At 35.0% G+C, this 22,133-nt stretch overlaps 1 protein-coding gene across 3 annotated transcripts in view; it reads left to right on the top strand.

Annotated features, from left to right (window-relative positions):
* The window catches only part of CSMD3 (CUB and Sushi multiple domains 3), a 1,185,533-nt gene that overhangs the window by 741,914 nt on the left and 421,486 nt on the right, over window positions 1–22,133 (top strand). For all 3 annotated transcript variants that reach the window (XM_029923716.1, XM_029923715.1, XM_029923714.1), the window contains 3 exons: window positions 7,469–7,607; window positions 13,891–14,078; window positions 19,008–19,196. In XM_029923716.1, coding sequence (XP_029779576.1) covers window positions 7,469–7,607; window positions 13,891–14,078; window positions 19,008–19,196 — 516 coding nt within the window. The remainder of the gene's footprint in view (window positions 1–7,468; window positions 7,608–13,890; window positions 14,079–19,007; window positions 19,197–22,133) is intronic.

The following is a 22,133-nucleotide window of genomic DNA, read 5'->3' as shown; positions in this document are numbered from 1 at the left end:
GTGCGGTCTAGGGCCAACAGCAACAAAATGGCCTCTGACGTCAGGGTGGGGTGAGGGTCTTGTTAACAATGCAGCTTTGTGGACCCCACCCTATAATTACCAGAAGTCAGGTCTGTAAATCTACATTTCACAAGTTCCCAAGGTGCCCACTAAAGTTGGAAAGACTTCAAAAGGAGTAACTACTGCATAAAACCATAACATCTTCTCCTTATTCTTCCAAAAACTAAGCTTCAGATACAAAAACAAACAAACAAACAAAAAAACAAACTTATTTCTCACTTCTAACTCTGCTCCTTCTGTCCAAATCCCCCTGTCTTCTATTCTTCTTCTGTTTCTAATCTAAATTCACTTCTGACAAAATTGCCTTCGAGAACTCCTTCCTAATGTCCTTAGAATATTATCTGTCTCTGCCTGTGTTTCTAGACAGTCTACCCAGCTCAAGCATGGACTTGCACTGTGTGGTAGTTGTGCCTGTCTTCCTTGTAGAGTGTGTCTCTTGAGGGCAGAGAAAATGTCACATGAATTTGTTTAATTTCAGCACCTAGCATAGTTTCTTATATATAGGAGAAACTAAACAAATATTTATTGAATTAATGACTATATGAAGAATAAATAAATTAATATTGGAGAAACATTTAAAATGAAGTTGATAGAGTGGCACCTGGCTAGCTCAGTCGGTTACGTGTCTGATGGACTCTTGATCTTGGCTCAGGTCACAGTCTCATAGCTAGTGAGAATAAGTCCAGAATCAGGCTCTGAGCAGACAATGCAGAGCCTGCTTCGGATTCTCTCTCCCCATCCCCCTCTACTCCTCTCTCTCTCAATATAAATAAATAAGCATTTTTTAAAATGGTGTTGTTAGAATTTCACATTTGTATTAAAAAATCTTTGAGTCAGATATTCTATCCCCTTAACCATCCATCTTTTTCTTCATCAAATCTACCTTAAGTAGAATATGTTTAAATAAATGTCTCTTGGAAAATGAATTCAATACATCTATCTTGGAAGTAATTTCTAATTGGGTTTTAAAGATTTGAATTCGAATCTCACCCCTGCCACTACCCAGGTCTGTGTTTCTCGTGAAGTTGTATTTCATGATTTTTTCCTCATCTGCAAAACTAGCAATGGAAAGAAACAGGATTTTTATGCTACAAGATTATTAAAGAATCAAATTAAGTAACGTATGTAAAAACGTACTCTAAACTGGAACACATGACTCTTTTAGTTGGTATAGCAGAAATGTCTAGCTGTTCATCTTTAAGCTGTGTTACCCAGTTCTTTATATAGAGTCAGCTGGGGAAATAGTTACCCAGCTGAAGGACTTCTCATCACTTCCTTTGCAGTTAAGTATGACTGTGTGAGTAAGCAGAAGGAATATAAATAACTTCTAGGCCATGTTTCATAAAAGGCGTACACAGAATGGTCTTCCACACTCTGTTTCCAGCCAGCTGAAATGGAAGTGACCTACAAGGCAGTCTAGGAAGTCAGACATTGAACATGGCCAGCACTTTCTCATGTTGTGTCCTGAGAGTGTAGGACAGGGAAGGCTGTCTTGCTAGTAGAGTCACCTCATTGTACTGCCACATGATTGTGTCAAAGAAATATGTCACCAGAGTTAAAGAGGCAAGGAGGACATAAGACTTTATTTAAGACTATTGCAATAGAAATTGAATTCAGTTACACTGAGGGATGGTTTTTAAGGGCTGAGGTGGGCATGGAAAAGTACTGAAGGAAGTTAGGTGAGTGGTCTGGAGACTTACGAAGCCTGCCTAAAGTTCTGTCAAGTTGAAGGCCATTTTGGTCAGGTGAGAAATAAACTATTTGGTTAAGCTATTAAACCTTGGTGTTTATTTATTTTACCAGCTATAGATATCTTAATCCAAACAGTTAAAGGAGAGAATAACCCCAGCAGAAGTAGTCCATCCCAGCCTTTGCCAAAATGCAGCGATATAATAATGGGTATCGGTCAGGAGCCATCTATTTGATTAAATTAAACTATTTTTTTCAAAAGGTTGCATCTTAAACTATCTTTTAATTTTTTCCTCCACATAGTCACCTTTATCTTCTACCTGCGCTAAAAATTTAGCATCAGCCAATGTTGAAAATGCTGCCTAAGATAGCGAAGACCTCCAGATTCTATTCTCTATTTTTTCTTGTGATATTTCACAAACCTTTTAGCCTCCGCATCGAATCTTATTATCTTTCTTTGTAAGGTTCCATCCTGTTTTGTGTTCCCTATTATGGGACGTGGAATCACCATCCATCCTGTTCTACAAGCCAGTGGCCCAATGACCACAGTTGAGATTTCATCTTGCTCACTCATTGCATGTAATTAGTAAATGCTTTTGAGGCTACCTCCTACATATCTCTTGCAGTCAGTCCTTTCCTATTCCCATCACATCTCAGTATGTGATTATACATTTTCTGCAGAATTGCAACAGTCTCTTAACTGATCTCATCAACTCCAGATGAACTGCCCTTACTCTACTTTGCATCCAATTGCTACTTAAATGACAATCTTATTCTTTGTCTTTGTATGTATATGTATCCTTTGTCTATAATTTTTCAATTGTCTATGGTTCACTTTCCTTAATATAGCTTCCCAGGTCCTTTTCTACTCTTTTTTTTTCTTCAATGTCCCATCACTTCTAGGTTCCTAAAAAAGATACTGGCATTGCAAAATACTGTGCTAACCTAACTTTCTACTTTTCTGGACACATTGTTACACTTATCTCTCCCTTTCCTCCTGATGAACCTGACTCATCCTTGAAGGTTCAAATTAAACAGAATCTCTCCAAGAGGAATTAATTCATCCGCTCTTCCAGACCCCTGTCCCGTGGACATATCTGTGTTATATAATTTATGACATTATTACTTTTGCATGTGAGAACTGTGAGGAAATGCAAATTGCCTCTCTTCAAATCCTTTCTGGCTGAGATGTAAAGGGAAGGAAAATTTCTTCTCTACCCATCAGTCTCCCAACTGGACTAAGAATTGCATTTACATGAGACAGATTAATAGGAGGGGGAAAATTTTTTTATTACAGTGCAAGGAGGCCCAGTATTAAAATTGAAACCTAAAGCACTGAGCAAGGCAGGTAATTATATACTTTTTATACAAAGAGACAATGAGTCTCTGAGGATTTGGCAAGACAAAGAAAACTTTGGGAGCTTCAATTGGAGAGGAATTCTAAACAGAGTTTAGACTGGGGTAGTCAGTTAGTAAAAAAGTAACAAGGGTTATTTATACAGGCTGTTTGGCTCTAAATTTACCATCTCTGGTGATAAGGATGTCTTTCTACCTCCTGGTACAGGGAAGGTACCTTTCACATGGCAGACTTATTTCCTGCTTTCCGGGGGACAGAGAGAAGTCTGAGTGTCTTTGAACCAGCAATCTATTAAGTAACATTTATTTAAAATAAGCAGTATGCCAAAGAAGCCCATCTCCAGGTGGCCTGCCTTGACCCCGCATACGCAAATTATTTAAATACATGTCATGTTTTCTCTTTTCCCCTATAATAATAGTACATATGTGGCTGGATTTTTTTGAGCCTCATATAAAATAATCCAAAAACTTTTCACACAGTTCCTGGCACATTCAATAAATGTTATTCAACATGTTTATGTTATGTTATTCAAATGTTTATTCAATAAACGTTAATTAGTACGAATAATATGTATACCAGACAGACGCATACCTGACACACAATTATTTGGCAGGACTAAAATATGAATGCGTAAATGATGAATGAGTGAATGAATGAATGGGGCTTTCAAAACACTTTGTGTGGCCTTGATCGCCTTTTTGTTTTCTGTCTATTCCAACTGCTCTTGTTCAGACACAGATATTGTTTGTTAAAGAAATCTGTCTCAGATTGTGTCGTCTTTATACCCAGAGGTACACGATCTCATTTTAGTTGTTAAGTGTGTAAGCATTTATTACATTTCAGTAGCTATATATTCATTTTCAGGCATTTGGGAAAAAATATAAGTATCACATAAAAACTGACTTCATGGATATTTTTGTTCAGGGCAAGTCTAAAAATGTCATGTAAGTTAAAATATAAGTGAATCTATATGAAGAAATTTATTAATATAGGTTATACATGGATATTATGAAATTATGAGGTTTAGGCCATTATATTATTACCTTTGGGTCTGTCTTGTTACCCTTTACAGTGAAGTTTCTATTTACAAATTCAAAACTTTGTTACTAATATTATTCGTAACTCTTTGCTACAAAGTTCACACTCCTGCATGTACGTGCTCATGCGTTCTCTCTCTCTCCCTCTCTCTCTCTCTCTCTCTCTCTCTCTCTCTCTCTCTCTCTCTCTCTCTCTCTCTCTCTCTCTCTCTCTCTCTCTCTCTCTCCCCTCCCCCCTCCCTCCCTCCCTTCCTCCCTCTCTCCTTTTCTCTCTGGGTCTCTCTTTTTCCCCTATAGTCTATACTTCTATCTGTTTTTGGGGTAGATTTCCACATGGCTTTTCTCTACAATTGATCTCCCTTATTCTTTCCTGCATTTCACCCTGTCCCTGCTCCGCTGCGCTTGCTCCACTAAGGCTTCTCCACGTGCACATCTCCCTGACATGTGCCTGCGGGTCTGTGCTCATGAGGCTTGTCCTGACTGACCTGCCCTGAGCAGCTCTCTCTTCTCTTGGGTTTCACACCTTCTTGGGGAGTATGTTCCCATACTTTTGGAACAATAGTTTTGTAGAGTTTCTATCCTATATGTAAGAGAAAAAAGCTGCTTTAGAACATGTCATAAGTTAACTAGAAGACATGCTTTTAACAGGGTCATCATTCAGGAAATTCCTTTCAGGGAACAAACAGTAACCACATTTTTATGTTACTCCTTTCCTTTAAAGCCTTCTCCTAACTGCCTCCCTCATACTCTGGATGGAGAGACCCACTAAAATGCTTCTGAGTACTTTACTTTTTAATCCTTTGTGGCCCATTACTCAATCGTTAATTTTATGACTGATTACCTCTTGTAATGATGATTAGATTGAAGTACACAAATCCTTGCCTAAAACAATATGCGTCCATGACATACTAAGGATTTCTGTCAGAAATTTTTCATATTTCTAGGACTCTCTCTCACTAAGATACTTTACTCTGTCTTTTAAAATATGGTAATTTAAGTGGCTCTTATGCATATAATTTTATTTTTGAAATACACAATAACCCTACAGAAAACCTAATTATGAGTCATTGTAACAAAGAAAAGTAAATAATCCTCATGGAAATGGTCTCCTTTGAAAGCTTTTTAGGAAACAAAATTAAATTCTACTAAGGAAGAAAATTTATTTAGTGTTTTAATGTTTATTTTTGAGAGAGAGAGAGACAGAACATGAGCAGGAGAAGGGCAGAGAGAGAATGGGAGACACAGAATTCAAAGCTGGCTCCAGGCTCCAGACAGACCTTGATGCTGGGCTTGAACCAGCAGACCACAAGATCATGACCTGAGCGAAGTGAGACACTTAACCAACTGAGCCACCCAAGTGTCCCAGGAGAAAATCTAATTTTATATGAAAGAATTATTTTTTGCTTGCAATCATAAATTTTGGCAATTTCACATAAAAATACTTTTCTTAAATGGATATTTATAGTAATGCTGTATTCCTAGACCAATTTATAAATATTTACAATTTTCTCTGGGTTATATTAAATTATTTAAAAAGTGAAAACTAGTAAAGATAGTGTCTGGAGTGATAGCTTTTAGTAATTCTGTAAGGTAAAAAAAAAAAACAAGGAAACAACAAAAATATAAAGAAATGGGATAGGGTTTAAATGGAACAATTTAAGAGAAAATAAACATATAACCCAGAAAGTCATTGGGAATGGTCTCTAATATGTTGAAAAGCTAATAGTATATATTTGATTTTTTTTATTTCTGAATAATATTCAATAATTCAAATATTCTTTGTTCCATTTTTGTTCCTGTGTGCATCCTGAAGGTAGAGAGTAGGTTAAGGGAGCTGGGTTGCAGAGTAGAGAAGTTCAGAGTCTAGGCTAGAGAGCATAAAGAACAGCTAGACAGGCAGAGCCTTATTTGTCAACAGGGAAAGAAGCCATTGAAGGATGTGGTCAGGTTTGTGGTTGAAAAAACTCCCTCTGGTTATAGCATAGAGGATCCTGAATGTGGATGAAAAGGCCAGTTAGAAGGGTCAGGTAGGAGGGTGTACTGCAGGGATGAGATTATGATATATAACTTTTTAATACTTATTTATTGAGTTTGAGAGACTGAAGAGACCACAAGCAGAAGAGGGTCAAGAGAGAGGGAGAGAGAATTTCAAGCAGGTTCCTTGCTGTCAGCACAGAGCTCAATGTGGAGATCAAACTCACAAATCCTGAGACCATGGCCTCAGCAGAAATCAAGAGTCGGTCATCTAACTGACCAAGCCACCCAGGCACCCTGATAGGGTAGTTTAAACCAAAATGGCAGCTATAAAGATGAGAAAACAAGAGACTGAGGATAGGTTGGACATGAGAATAAATGATAAGGATTAAGGAAAAATGAAAATGCTTATTTCTTCTAGCTTCCTGGCTTATGCAACTCCATGAATGGTGATTTCATTTACCAATACAGGGAGATAATGGGAGAGGACTAATTCTGAGGTCCTGTTTTGTAAAAAATAACTCGAAAGTGTTTCTAAGACTTAAAGAGTCTTGTGAACTTTGGGGGAATTGCTTTTCTCTGGACTTGGTTTATTCATCTCCAAATTAGGTATTTATACCCAAAGACCCAATCAGTACCTACTGGAATTACAATGTTATTGTTATGATTTCAATTATGTGTAAATTTAGAGAAAAGCAGAAAATTATATACTCAAAATTATAAACTGAGGATTTGAATCCGATGTTAAAGGAAAAGGGATCAAAATGGATGTCTAGGGAAGGGGATGGTATCATGAAACTAATTTGAAAGATATTATTCTGGCAGCTGGACTGAAGCAAGAGAGAAATCAGTGGATGGGAAATCAGGGAAGAGTCAGAATCAATGAAGGCCTCCATTGTAGTAGGGACTGTGGAATAAGGAAGATTAGAGTGACAGTGTGTAGCATGAATTAGCAGTATTTGATAATGTAAGTCAGAAAATGAAAGAGAGAGAAACTAAAACTAACAATTTACATTGTTTTCAAGCTTTGAACATGAAAATGATGGAGACACAAAAATGTATTTAAAGGATATAATTAGGACATTCAGTCCTAATAAAAACTGAGGATATTCAGTTTTTCTGACATGTTGAGTGTATAACTATGCCATATTTCAAAAAGTAAACTAATTTATCTAAGAAAATAATTATTCAGCAATAGAAGGACCAGCTGTAGTTTTACCTTCAATTATTAAACAGCATTTAAACTGTACATGCAGAAATTTATTTAAAAAATTTGGTTGATACTCATAATACTTTGTACAACTTGTTATAAAAGTTCTATTCTTACTTGTTCTCTGATTTAATTTTTCAGCTCCATGTGGTGGCCATTTTTCAGCACCCAGTGGATTGATTCTCTCACCAGGATGGCCAGGTTACTATAAAGACTCTTTGAACTGTGAGTGGGTGATTGAAGCTGAACCTGGACACTCTATCAAAATCACATTTGAAAGGTCTCTACAAATCTTTTTCTACCTTTAAAAAAATACATATTATCTAAAACAATAGTTGGCATGACCGATTTTATTTACTAAATCAATTTATAATTTTGTTGTGATAGTCAATTTATGTGCCTTGAATGCTTCAGACATTTGTCCCTTTTAACCTTTCAGCTTGCTGTTAAGTTGATTTTCTATTTGTTTAATGTTCTGTAAGTACTGTTGAGATATGAAAGATGGACATTTTGGACATATATATATATATGTGTGTGTGTGTGTGTGTGTGTGTGTGTCTATATATGTGTGTGTATGTATAATACAGTTGTAGGAAAGTATATATACATATACACACAACTTTCCCACATAGCCTCCTGTGGCCCACACAACTTTCCCACAACTATATTAGTTTGCTAGGGTTGCCAGAACAAGATACTGCAGACTACGTTGCTTAAGCAACGGGAATGGATCTCCTTGCAGTTATAGAGACCAGAAGTCTGACATCAAGGTTTCAGCAGGATTGTTTCTTCTGAGGCCTTTGTCCTTGGCTTGTAAATGGCCATGTTCTCCCTGTGTCTTCACATGGTCTTTCCTCAGTGTGTGTCTGTTGCCTAATTTTCTCTTCTTATAAGGATACTGCTCATATTGGACCACTCATATGATCTAATTTTCCCTTAATCATCTCTTTAGAGGAAATTTTTCCAACTATAGGCACATTCTGAGGTACTAACAGTTAGGACTAGACATTTGACTTTTAGAGGGACACAAATAAGCCCATAATGATGAACACTAAAAAAAAGAAAGTTTATATTTAGAGGGGTGCCTGGGTGGCTTGGTCAGTTAAGCATCTGACTTTTGATTTTCAGCTCAGGTCATGATCTCACAGTCCTGAGATGGAGCCCTGAGTCAGGCTCTGCACTGTGCCTGGAGCCTGCATGGGATTCTCTCTCCTTCTCCTTTTGCCCCTCTCCTGTTCACTAGCATTCTCTCTCTCTCTCTCTCTCTCTCTCTCAAAAGAAAAATTATATTTAGAATACTTTGGCAGAGTTTTTTTGTGGTGATGTTAAAACCTATCCTTTATTCAGAGCTATAGCTTGCCTTGCCATAACAATTATAGTGAAAAGCATACTATTTATTTAGAATCAAATCTTCATCAAATAACAGTGTTCCATGAATGTGGGACCCAAATTAATGAAACCTACTTTACTACACAAATTCCGGTTTTGTTTGGAATATACAATATAACATAATAATATTGACCATATCATTGAATAATTTAAAAAAGTATATTGATTTGTTCCTAAGAATTCACTTTCCCTGCTTTCTAGCTGACTCAAGTGATAGCTTTAAAAATAGCTTATTTTTGGAGCACCTGGGTGGCTCAGTCAGTTGAGCTTCCAACTTGGGCTCAGGTCATGATCTCAACGGTTTGTGGGTTCGAGCCTCGCGTCGGGCTCTGTGCTGGCAGCTCAGAGCCTGGAGCCTGCTTCAGATTCTGTGTCTCCCTCTCTCTCTGACCCTCCCCTGCTCGTGCCGTCTCTGTCTCTCAAAAATAAATAAAAACCATTAAAAAATAAATAAATAAACAAATGTTAAAAATAGGTTCTTTTCATTATTTTATATTCAATTTTTAAATTCTACATAAGCTTAAAATACTATCACTAGAAAATTAGTTTAAGTTTTATTAACACAAAGTGCATTATTATATTGAAAAGCATCCCCTGGTTTACAAATGTGAGTCATTAAACATCATTAAATAAATAAATAACATCTGATATCTTTCAGCTCTAAGTAGGCTAAGTAGAGTTGCCAACTTGAGAAGTGGATTGAAAAGCAATGCTTGTAATTCCGAGCACCACACTTTTGATTTTGTACTTTTGTTTGAAGACACATTTTCTCTGTCCCAAGTCTTTAACATGAATGTCATCTCTCTCCCAATAGGCAGTTCCATGGGCCTCTTTGCTGCTTGCTCTCTTGTGTAGATACCTTCAGAATTCTCTAAAGTGAATTCATATACATTACAGCCTCTATTCTAAATTAGACCATCCCAGACTTACCTGCTCAGTAAAAAAAATCTTTACAGCAATTTTTATAAGCTGTTAATGGCAGTTAAATAGACAAAAACTCAATTTTGACAGTACAGTTACTTAGCACTTTTTATTCTGCCACTTTCTTAGTCTATTATCTGCTTACTGAGACACAAATCCTTTAGGTTAGGCTGTAAGCAAGCATCACACCGAAAAGTGAGTTTTAGTGCTAGGGGTTGTGCACAACAGCAGCGAACAATTTTGTAGGGGAACCAGAACAGGCCTTGGATGAGAAATGATTCGTAGAATCCAGAGTTTGTCTTTTCTTGAGCACCACTGAGCAAGTCTTGTCAACTGTGCCTCTTTTCTTAGTCCCTAAATCACTCTCTGAAGTAAATTTTAAACCTCATAGCTCCTTCACCTTCTGATACCAATGTCTGTTTGTAATAGTATAATACTTCCTTGTTAATTAACTTAAACAATGAATTAAGAGTTAGAAATGTTTTAAGAATGTATTGATGTTTTTTCACCATTTTAGAATAGATGTGGTGTAGTTATATCGTATATTGCTTTTGAATTTTCCTTTATTTAATAATTGAGACTTATTTTAGTTATATAAAGTTCTATAAAACTGAAATGTTCATTTAGCAGCTTGAGTCCTCTATCTACCCTTCTCCGCTGCACGCACACACGCACGCACACACACACACACACACACACACACACACAAGCCCATTAGATTCTTGAGTTGGAGCTATTTGAAAGGAAAATTATTTAAATACCTTCCTCCATTTCTTCCTTTCTAAACATCCTTTATTGGTGTAAGATTGGTTTAGGGTTGTCCATAGTCATTGTGCTTGGTCAGAAAACTGGTTACTTTAAAATAATCCACATCTTAAATAGCTGTCACATGGTTAGCAGTAGCTCAGTAGTGAAGCAATGGGCAAGTGACTTCATCAAATTAAAAAATAAGAGGAAAGTTTATTCATTCGGTGGAGGCATAAAATAGTCACCTTGAAATCAGAAACATAGAAATCCTTGTTTACGGACCCTATAGTATCTTGGTGCTTCAGTATTCCAGAAGAGTACTTTGAGAAACAAGATATCATCTCTGACTGAAGTAGCAAACAGGAATTATGTTCTTGAAAAACCTAATTCCCTTCTGACTTCCAACCAAGCTATTGTTAGAACTCCGGTTGAAAACTCTTTAATAGTTTTTGTCATTCCGAGAATAATTTTAAAGAATTTGGTTCTAAATAATTAATTGTATTTATTACTGAAGTATGTCACTTTCTTTCTAATACCAAGGAATAACTTAAATTAATTTGGTTCAAATGAAAATTTAAACAAATACTATGACTAAGATGGTGGCATAGCTATTTTCTTATATTACCAAATGTAGCAATTGTTTAGATTTAATTGACAGGAGAAAAGAAAGAACTAAAATATTACAAATATTTTAGCCATCAGTTAACTTCTTGAAATTATCTCAAGTACCTCAAGTCAGTGAAATCTTAAGAAATCAAATTTTCTATCAAGTACAAAACAAAATAATAATGCCAAGTGACATATGTGTTTTTTAACTGTTTATCTCTTCTTAACATAGCCAAACAGTTTGCAAGTCTCATTTTCAGATCGGCAGAGAAATTTTGCTTTGTTTCTTCCAACAGTTTCTAATTTTTTTCGATATTTGGCAGCTTCTAAATCAACTCATTTACTATACATCATCCTAAGCTTGTCTTTCTATTCCTTTTCTTGTCTTCAACTCCTAGACCACAGCCATCAGTATTAGTCTTCCAGACAGAAACTGTTGTTTTATTTTTAAATTAATGAGGATGATTTCAATTTGGTCAGAATGGGTTTGGATTACATCAAGAATGTTTTTAAAAGACAACAAAAATTGAGTAAGATTAGGTTCATTTTCTTTTTTAATATCATCTAGTGGTTCCATAACATTTGTTTATGGTAAACAATAACTTTAATGTCATAAACAAATGAACACTAGATTGAGGCAATTTATGAGAAATGTATAGAACTATCTTGAAACACAAAATGAAAGAAATTTAGATTATTGCATAACCCTAATTCATTTCCCTTGTTATTGTAATGTATTTTTATAGTTCCTTGGGGCAAATATGTGATGATTTTCTTTTTAAGGATTCACTCCCACTGAACATTGTTCTCTATATCACCAGTTAATGTTGCTATTCTATTAAGAATTGTCTCTTTATGTTTCAATTCAAAGTAATCTCTGACTCTTCTGTGCATTTCAATTTGGTTATTATCAGCTGACTAGCTATCGAAATGAAACTCCAATTTTAATACTACAATAGACTGACTACAAAACAACCAAATAATGGATTCACAATGTACCATTGTCTGATCATTAACTTAAAGGACCTATATGTTTCCTATTCTAAATAGTATTATTAGAAAAGCTATTTTTAGACCAATGCAATATATTCCATATTGCAAGATAAAAACTATGATAAGCTTATGAAATTCATTCATTTTACTAAGTGTATTGCTTAACAGTGTGTAAAAGTAGTACAGGTGGAAAAATATGTCAACTGCACTTCTTAAATAGTATTGAATTGTACACATAATTTTTGCTACTTACATGCGGTATTTATAATCATATTTTATAATGAAATAAAGTTTCCAGTTTTTAAATTTTCATTCAACTCTTTGGACCAGGTTTTGAGTTTTATTTGGTTTTGTTATTTGAAGAATAATGTAGTTTAATTTTGAAATACTGGAAAAGGCTGGTAGGTGTGTAGTATAGTGAACTTTTGAAAGTTGATGGACATTTTAACTAAAAATTATTTTTGAGAGAGTACTGGATATCTCCAGTTACCAAAAATGCATTGGAAGATACTTTTTAATTTTTTTAAGTTTATTTATTTTTGAGAGAGAGAGACAAAGAGAGCAAGTGTGCAATCAGGGGAGGGGCAGATAGGGGGAGGGAGAGAGAGAATTCCAAGCAGGCTCCATGCTAATATCACAGAGCCAGATGTGTGGCTCAAACTCATGAACTGTGATATAATTGGCCTGAGTCAAAACCAAGAATCGATCACTTAACCAACTGAGCCTCCCAAGTGCCCTTCAAAATACATTTTAAAAGATTGAAAAGGGTTTATGGTAAATACTAAAGTATCTAAGTATATTGAATACTTTTAATAAACTTGGTAACAGCCATAAAGAAAAGAAAGGTATTTTTGTCTTTAAAATATATTAATTCTTTCATTTATCTAATAAATATTTATTGAATGCCTGCCATATGCAAAGCATTGGCAAATACAGACACCGGTTGACCTTGTGGAACATAAAGACTCTTAAAGGAGACACTTATCAAACAAGCAAACACAACCATGATTGGTATCACAAAAAGTGCAATAAAATGAAGCAATATAGTAGGGAAACTAATCTACACTGAGGTCAGGAAAGGGCTGTTTCTGGACATATTTAAGCTGAAAACTGGAGGATATGTAAGAAAACATTGGTGAACGTAGGAAAAGAATTTCCTGGGCTGCAGGATCATCACGGACAAGGCAATAAGTTGCTTAATTTTCCATGATTCCAAGTAAAGTTTTTCCACAGCTAAGATTTCTGAATCCAATTCAGAATGTTGTATAATCTTGAAGTGCAGGAAGAAACACAAAATGTTATCTCATTGATAATATATATGCATGTTAAAATATTGTTGATTTGTGTTGATTGCAATTTATAAAAATTATATCCTCTAAAAGAATTGAAACTGATAACAGTAACAACCATGAAAATTCTAAAAATACAACTGACCAGCTTTGCATCGTTTAGTATAGTTGTTAGAGACAGAGACACTTGGGTTGGAACCATTTAAGTTCTGTGGGCCTCAGTTTTCTTGCCTGCAAAATGAGTATAATAAGAACTCACTTACTGAGTGTGAGGCTTGGATAGATAAAATATTCCATGAAGTGAGGGAGACAAAAGAAAAGCAACTCCTAAAATATGTGTGGTTAATGATAAGGCCATTTACTTGCTGAGGATGTTCCATAATATAAGAAATCTTACTTATGAACAACAAATACATGCACGTACTTCTTTAATGATAATTTTCCATAAGAAGAAGAGCTTCAGATGAGGACTTAAGTGATATATGATTTTAGATAAACTAAAGAAAAACTGTAATATTAAAATGGTAAAAAGTTTAGTCATTTAAGTAGAAATCTACATTATTTTCCTTATAGTGTTATTCTAGTAAATCTATTTCTACATGTATCTCTTTATCTTAGATTTCAGACTGAACTGAATTATGATGTTCTGGAAGTTCATGATGGACCGAATCTGCTGTCCCCCTTGCTTGGATCTTACAATGGCACACAGGTGCCCCAGTTTCTCTTCAGTAGCAGTAATTTCATATACCTTCTGTTTACAACAGACAACAGCCGTTCTAATAATGGTTTCAAGATACATTATGAAAGTAAGTAATGCCACGATACTTTTTGATTTCCCTATTCTGTTGTCCCTACATTTGGTATTACCATTCTATCATTAAACGAACACGGTTTATTAAGAAAATACAATTAAAGCTTTCTTTGACAGAAGAGAATGCTAATGGTTTACATGATAATGCATTTTAGTAAATTTCTACAAAAGATTTTTCAACAATATCTTCCTAACATCGTTATGAAAGGAGATACTAAGGGATTGTCAGAAGTATCAAATAACAAATTTAAATATGAATTTCTGTACTACTAATTTGTGCACAATTCTGAAAAGCCAGTAATAGACTGCAAATATCAATCTAAGATGTATGTGAACATTGACAAATTATTTTAGCATGGGCTTCATAAATGAAGTCATTCTTTTATATTTTACCTACATGAATTGTACACATTTTCCATTTAAAATATTCAGTTTTATTATTTAGTATCAAATATTGAAAAGTAACATCCATACACATATATTTGACAAGTAAAGTTCATACACATGTATTCAAATGTAACTAACAGAACTGCTCACGACTGCATATTAAAACAAGCTGTAAGTCACAGTGTTGAAATCAGCTTGTAATAATCCCACTTACAGTCTCATTTAAAAAATCTAAAATACATCTGATACTTAAAAATAATTTGATGCTGGTATGTACATAGAAACAAGCCTTTTTATTTATAAACATTGGCATATTTGTACATATGTGGGTGCGCTGCATATGATGTGTGCACGTAAATTACATATATGCGTGCATTTTCACCTCAGGGTGTGCCGCCATGGATCTTCATGTGAAGAGCAGTTTTGGTGCAATGGTTCTAACAGCACATTTAAAAGAGCTACTGTAAGATATCTTTTTATCAAATGAAAATAGGTATTATATCACTTATTTTTAAATTCAAGTCTCCAACACCCCCTTCCGCCCCAAGAAAACTGTCTGCATTTGAAATTTATAACTTTATATTCCATATGGGGTGTCTTTTTGGAAGGTCTGGTCATTGGACTCATGAGTTTGTAAAATCATAATCAATGATATTCATTGTTTTTTAAAAAATTATATTTTCCATAATATTTTTAATTATATTTTCTCTTTAGAGTTTTATAGCATGGAAGTATATTTCCTATATATTGTTATAAAATATAATAAGAGGATTAACACATACTTAGAAATTAAAATAAACTGAAGGACCCTAATTGAGATTTTTGTTTAATATGTCTGTGTTAAAATTGAGTCAGAATCGTTTTTTGCAATCTATTTCTAAATTTTTCCTAGCAATGCATTTTTATCAATATGTTACAAAGGGGCAGATACCTTTTCCTTTAATCCATTGCTGTATTTTATGCCTAACAAATCATATTTAATCCCACCCCAACACAGATGTATGGTCTTTATCACATGTCAGATACGGGAAAATTTTAAAAATTAAATAAAACAACACATGCAAAGTGTGATTATAATAGCTAGCACAAGTCCTCAAAGAATGATAGTTCTTACATTTTTTTCTTGGAAGACTAATCAGATGAGACAGTAAAATAAGGTGTCAAGCTCAAATGTATTTCTTTGTTATAAAGACATTATTCGCCAACATTTGTTAAAGACAGTAAGCAGACTTTTATTACAGTGGGGTTTCCTATAAAGGGAGAGAGATTGAGCACAGCTCTGACTACAAGTGGGAATTTCTAGTCACGGAGCAGAGCGGGGATCAGTGTATTGGAAATTGCTAAGAGGGACCTTTAGAGTTAGGGGAAATCTGGCTAACCCCATTAGACATGTTTTTTGCTAAAGGCAAGCCAGAGTGAAAAGGTACTGAGAGTGGGGAATAAGGAGTTTGATCAGATATCCTTATCTTGGAGGGTGATTTTCAATAAACTGACCGAGAAGGATTTCTGCTAAAACTGGACTAAATGGTCCACTGGTGAGACCTAGTCAAAAGGATTTGGAGGAACTGGACTAAAGTTTGATCAAGTCAGTCAACAAATCTGTCAGTCAACAGATCTGTCACCCATAAGCTCTTGGTAACATAGTTGAAGTTGCTATTGGAGGCTAGTAACTAAATAGGCAGAGTGGAGCCTGAGAGCTAGAGAGGCTGAGGTTGATTTAAAAAGCACACTGGATGTTGGCTTTGGTCAAGTCTGTCCGGAAGGTCGTAATGTTCAATTTAAATTAGTTTACAAGAAATCACTTCCTCTCATTTTTTATTCTATTTAGTGTTGTGGTTTAATTACAACTATGAAATAATCTCTAACATCACAAGCCATTTCTTTTCAGGAACACAAGCAAGCAAAGACCTATTTTTATTGTTGTTACTTAGTAAGTTTCCCACTAACCAACTATTTTTTTTAATGAACCATTCACAACTCCAAAATCAGTAGAATGAAATTTAATTATTACACTAATGAAAACCATAAGAACATATTTGGTGTTTGGTGAGTTTCTTTTTTAAAGTACATCCATTATAAAAAAAAAAAAACTTGATTTTTTCCAGGAGACTAAACTTCGATGGATTATTTGCAGTACTACAATTGTTTACACTCCAGATTTTCATTTCACTCCCTTTGCTGGGGCACTCTTTAATCAACTCTACTTACTCTCAAAACAGGGAGACTGCAAAACCTGTACAAACAAAATAAGATTTATGGTTTTCAGAACACATTAAAAATTAGAATAATAACAACATGGAATAGAATTTAGGAGCATAAGCCATTTTTTATTTCAATAGTTTTCCCCTCCACCTCTCAATAAAAACTTGTTTATTATGTTGTATTTATTTGAATACAAATAAAATTAAGGCTTCCTATGTCTAAATAACATATAAAACAATACAATTATTTAGGGAGACAGAACATATTTATAGACACAGATACCCATCTCCAAAGACATACTTTTATATTCATGTATACATATATATTTTCCAACAGTGGGAAATGAAAGACATCTAAGAGGATATACTGTTTAAATAACAGTTATAACATTTAAAGTCAATACATATAAGAGGAGTAGAGAAATCAAGCCACTTCTATCACCTTCATTTATTTGCTTATCAGTCAATTATGAAGTATATCTTTAGACTTATCTGTGAGTGCTAGATATACACAGACAGGAAGAGACATAAAAGAAATAAGTGATCTTACTTTATCCATCAATTGGAGAGACAAGAAGGACCAATGAAATGATTAACCTTGTACTGATAACTGATCTCCAAATAATCTGAAACCATTAAAATCACTTTGGGATAATTACATTTGCTTGTTTTTTGCTTTTACCATGATTTACATTGTACATGACCTCTTCAAGCACACATTTCCCTGGGTTCTCAAGATTTCACTACAGTATAGGATTTTTGGAAAAAGGAAGGTGACGTATGAGACAGAACATTAGAAGATCATGACTTGAGGAGAGGGCATCTGAGCTTGTCTGGTAAAAATTAAGATTTTGTAAATGAAGGGGAGAATTGGGGGTATTTGTGGTATTGAAATAAAATATAAAACTAATGAGGAAACTTACCTGACTGGGAGGAGAGATGACTACTGAGAGATAATGGAAATTGCACATAGTAGTGTTCAGTTTGGAAGTCTTAAATGTCAGGGTGACGAATTTGAACTTGGTGTCATGAATGATAGGATACAAACCTAATGAAATAACATATTTTAAGGATACATATGTCCAAAATTGTGTCCCAAATAGATAGAAGATGAAGGATACTGCGAGGGAGGCCAGGGAGCATTGTTTGCCTTGCAGAATTGAAGCAATGAAGGCCTTGGGTAGAGTAAGACAAGTAATAAGTGGCATGATGCTCTTCAGGAAGAATGGATTCCAGACCTATTTTGTGGAGGAAAAACAAAACTATGAAAATGATTCAAAGTTGAATGAGGGTTTCACAGCCTTGGGTGCCTAGAAGACAAATGGTCTCATGGAGAAGAGGAATACGACAGGTTAAAGTAATTGTGTTGAAGATAAAATTTTTGTTATTTTTTTAATTTCACATTAAAAATAGCATTTAAATAAAATGAATATGTTTGATAAATATAGTTAAAATATGCAGTTGATCTCTTTAAAAATTGAACTCCTATGTTTTTAGTATTTATTTTAAATATTTCACTTTAAAGTTGAGTAGCTAATGCAAGTAAACCATTTCTCTAGTGACCGTGATTTAATCAGCCACAATTTGAAAATGCTGAGTACTGTATTGTTGGAATGATCAAAACAACAGTTAAGTCATTGTTCACAGTTCATTGCTTAAGTTTTTCATTTGGAAACAAGGTGATTATGTATTGTACCTTATACCCCAGTTCTCAGCTCGGGGCATTTTTGCATCCCTGGAGGCAGTTTTGGTTGTCAGGAAGTCGAGGCCAGGAATGCCGCTAAAGGCACTGCGGAGCACAGGGCGGCCCCACAGCACAGCCGTTCATTCAATCCAGAATCTCACCAGGGCCAAGGTTAGGAAACTGTGTCTTATGAAGGGAAAGGCATTGTCATGGCCCATTGTCAGTCAGGCATTGTAAGTCACGAAGGAGAGTATTCCCTGGAGACACCAAGTTCCCTACAGGCTGTTGAAAACCGTGACCGGGAAGCACCAGCGCCGTCGTGCTGCTTTATTAGGAAGGTTCTTGTGTTCACACTTTCATTTATGGCTGTAGATTTACATCTATAGAATTTATGACAATATAAAGTTTTGATAGGTTAATTGTGCAGTTTCATCAGGTCCTCATATCACTAAATGAAGTGACTGTGGACTTTGTGGGTAGGAAATGTCAAAACAAAGCTGCTAACCAAACTGCTGATTGTTTAAATAAAGCAACAGGCACATTCATTTATTCGTGAAAATTATACCCCACGATTGTTTGAAGAAATAGGAATCAATCTTGGCAAACCCAAATCCATCAGACTTACTCTTTGTCACATCCCTTTGTCTCCCAGGTGTTACAGTGAACACTTACTCTTGCCTGGACCCCGGCATTCCCGTACATGGCCGTCGCTACGGGCATGATTTCTCCATCGGTTCTACGGTTTCATTTAGTTGTGATCCAGGATACAGGCTGAGCCACGAAGAGCCTCTTCTATGTGAAAAAAACCACTGGTGGAGTCATCCACTCCCCACCTGTGATGGTAAGAATTAATTCAGCATGCAAAATAAGCTAATTTATACACCAAAAAGAAATCAATATCGTATTTATAAAATGTGAGACTTAATACAACTATAAATATTTCGTATATTTAAAAGATCATTGAATTTGGTAATTTTATGTTGCCAGACCATTAATAAAGAAAATAAAGAATGCGTTATATGTCAACTACCCTTCAAAAAGAAAAACAGAATAAACATTGATAACCAGCCAATCTTAACCTATGCCTAACTATGGTATATATATATTTTTTTTTCAAAATGTGCTAAAGTAACCAGTTTAAGTGCATATGGTGTGCTCCGACCTTTGACAAAAAGCATTGAAAATGTCAGATTGGTATTAATGAATGTACTGAAGGGAGAGAACGTTACCTCCCAGCTTGAAGGCAGCAGTGCTAGTTCAGATTCCACCTAGTCCCACAGCAGTATGGCAAGGTACCAGACTCTCCTGTGGTGGCAGATTCCTGGGTATGATGAGTATTATGCCAGTGTCCTTACCTCTTCCTTGTTTCCATGTAGAATAAGTCAGAAATGCTTCATTTTTCAGAATGCATGTGAAAATACAGCAGAAGAAACGCCTCCCTAACATCAAGAAGTGTTTTTATACTTGCTTTATTGAAAAGCACACTCAATGTAAATCTATGCATTATTTGATTCTGGGCTTTAAGTTTTATTTATAAGACTATTTTCCAGTCCTGCACTTATTCTTGTTCAAAGTGGAAGATCACATTTGTCATTTTATGATTTAATTTTCAAGTACTTTCGGTACCATCATATTTTAGTAACAGTTTTAAGCCAATTTGTTTTTGTAACAAGGTTTAAGGGAATCCTCAGCGTATCTTTGTGTTTGGCACAGTACTATTTATTACAGTCAACATTCTTATGATTGTAAGTGACAGAATCCCAACTGTCACTGGTGTTAAAAAAATAAAAGCCGAATTTGTTGTTTATTCAAATCTTAGAAAAGGCAGAGATGGTGTACTTCTTAAAGATAATTATAAACATGAATTCAAACCTTTTCAAAGCTCTATCCATTTTATACCTGGGCTTTTCTCTGTGTCTTGACATAATTCTCTTTAATTATAGCCAGTATTTTCTACATGAGGGTTTAGTGGTGGAGAATACATTCTCAGGAGCATGAAAATTTCTAGTCTCATATTTCTAGGATCGGATAAGAATGAGAGTTCTTCTTTGTTCCAATGAGAAAAATCCTAGAAAAGATCTCTGATCAGTCCATACCTGGACCAATTACTATAGTAAAGGAGAAGAGCCGATTGGACTTGTCCAGAGCATGTATCCATCCATTTCTATGGCTGAGATAGAAGATGGTCGTATAAAGGTACTGTTTGCCAGGCCCTGATAAAGCCATATACGGTTGGCATGAGTAAGTTCACCAAGATAAAAAGGTATGGAGGTAATGTCAGAAGAAACAGGAGTATAAAAATAGTGCTCCAGTATATGAACATGCTGATGTTTTATTAATAATAAAATGAATGGATTTAGAGTAACACAGACCCTCATCATCTCTTTCCAGTGCAACTACAATCAACCTTACGACAGATCACTTTTTTCAATCTAACTTCCATCCTTCACACTGGGGTTATTTTATATTATACCCCATGCCAAAAGTACTTAATGGCTTTCTGTTGCTTATGGATTAAAGTTCAAACTACTAATCATCGAATTCATGATCCTTAACCCTCTGTCCTTTTCAGTTTGCCTCCTTCCTGCATCTTACAAGGCATTTTTTTTGAAAGATCAGATCTTGTCCCTTTGAAACTCCATCAAGATCTTTCCTCTGTTATATTCTTATTTCAATCTGAATGTAACTAGACATCGACTGAATTTATTCATTTTTATTTAATGACTGAGGTTTGTATAAAGCAACTACTTAATTTTTTTCATTAACTTGAACTAAACTCAATACCCTATTACCTAGTAAACTGACTTGATTAGATCTGTGTCAGGCAGAGTCAGGATTAAAACTCAGGCAGCCTAGATCCAGATCCTATACATAAGTCCACTGATATACCGCTCCCTGCCCACGTTCTCCACAATAGTGAGGTAGTAAAATCCCTAAAAATGGAAGCACAATTATACATTTGGCATTCTTTCCTCAGTGATGCCACATGTTTATTTTAAGAATTTTACATAGCTATTTAAATAGTGTACTACTTAGAATATGTAACTAGAAAATGATACATTATCCTATTTGCTATCAATTCTTATCAGATGGAAAGAGTACTTTGAATTCAGTTCTCTTTTCTGTATACTTAGGTTTCTGAGTGAAAACTGATCCTTTTTAAATTATCTTGTTTTGCCATTAACCAAGGAATGTTGAACCTTCAGCCAGAAATAGTTCTATTAGAGTCTGTGCTATTTAGACAATTTAATGCCTTATCTTTCACCTATGTTTCCACTTACACTTTTTTTTATAGTATTTTCCAATCTCTAATACCTTTTTGTATTTACCATACACTTTTCTGCCAGAATGGCAGTTCTATACAGCAGGAATTTTGTTAAGTTTACTACTATGTCCTCAGTGCCAAGAACGGCTTCCATCACACAGTTGAGACACCATTAATTTGTATTGAATGAAAAGAATGAATGAAATATACTTCCTAACCTCTAAGGAGTACTTAAGTATGTTTTAACTTTGCATATATATTTTCTACCCTTTGCCTCCATTCATCTCTTTTTCCCCCTTACACTGGAAAGCCCTACACTTCCCCTAAACTGTATCAAAATCTTTGTCAATTTTTTTTCTATTTATTTATTTTTTTAACATATGCAATTATTTTCCATCATTTACACTACAGTAGTTACAATTACACTCCAAACAGAAAAGCAAGGTAAAAAATGAAATCCCCAACTTCTATTTCATGTAATTAGACTTATACAGAAATTAGAAGGTTAAGTAA

Source organism: Suricata suricatta, chromosome 15 (genome assembly GCF_006229205.1).
Source record: "Suricata suricatta isolate VVHF042 chromosome 15, meerkat_22Aug2017_6uvM2_HiC, whole genome shotgun sequence".
NCBI lineage: Eukaryota > Metazoa > Chordata > Mammalia > Carnivora > Herpestidae > Suricata > Suricata suricatta.
This window is presented reverse-complemented; position numbering and strand designations above follow the sequence as displayed.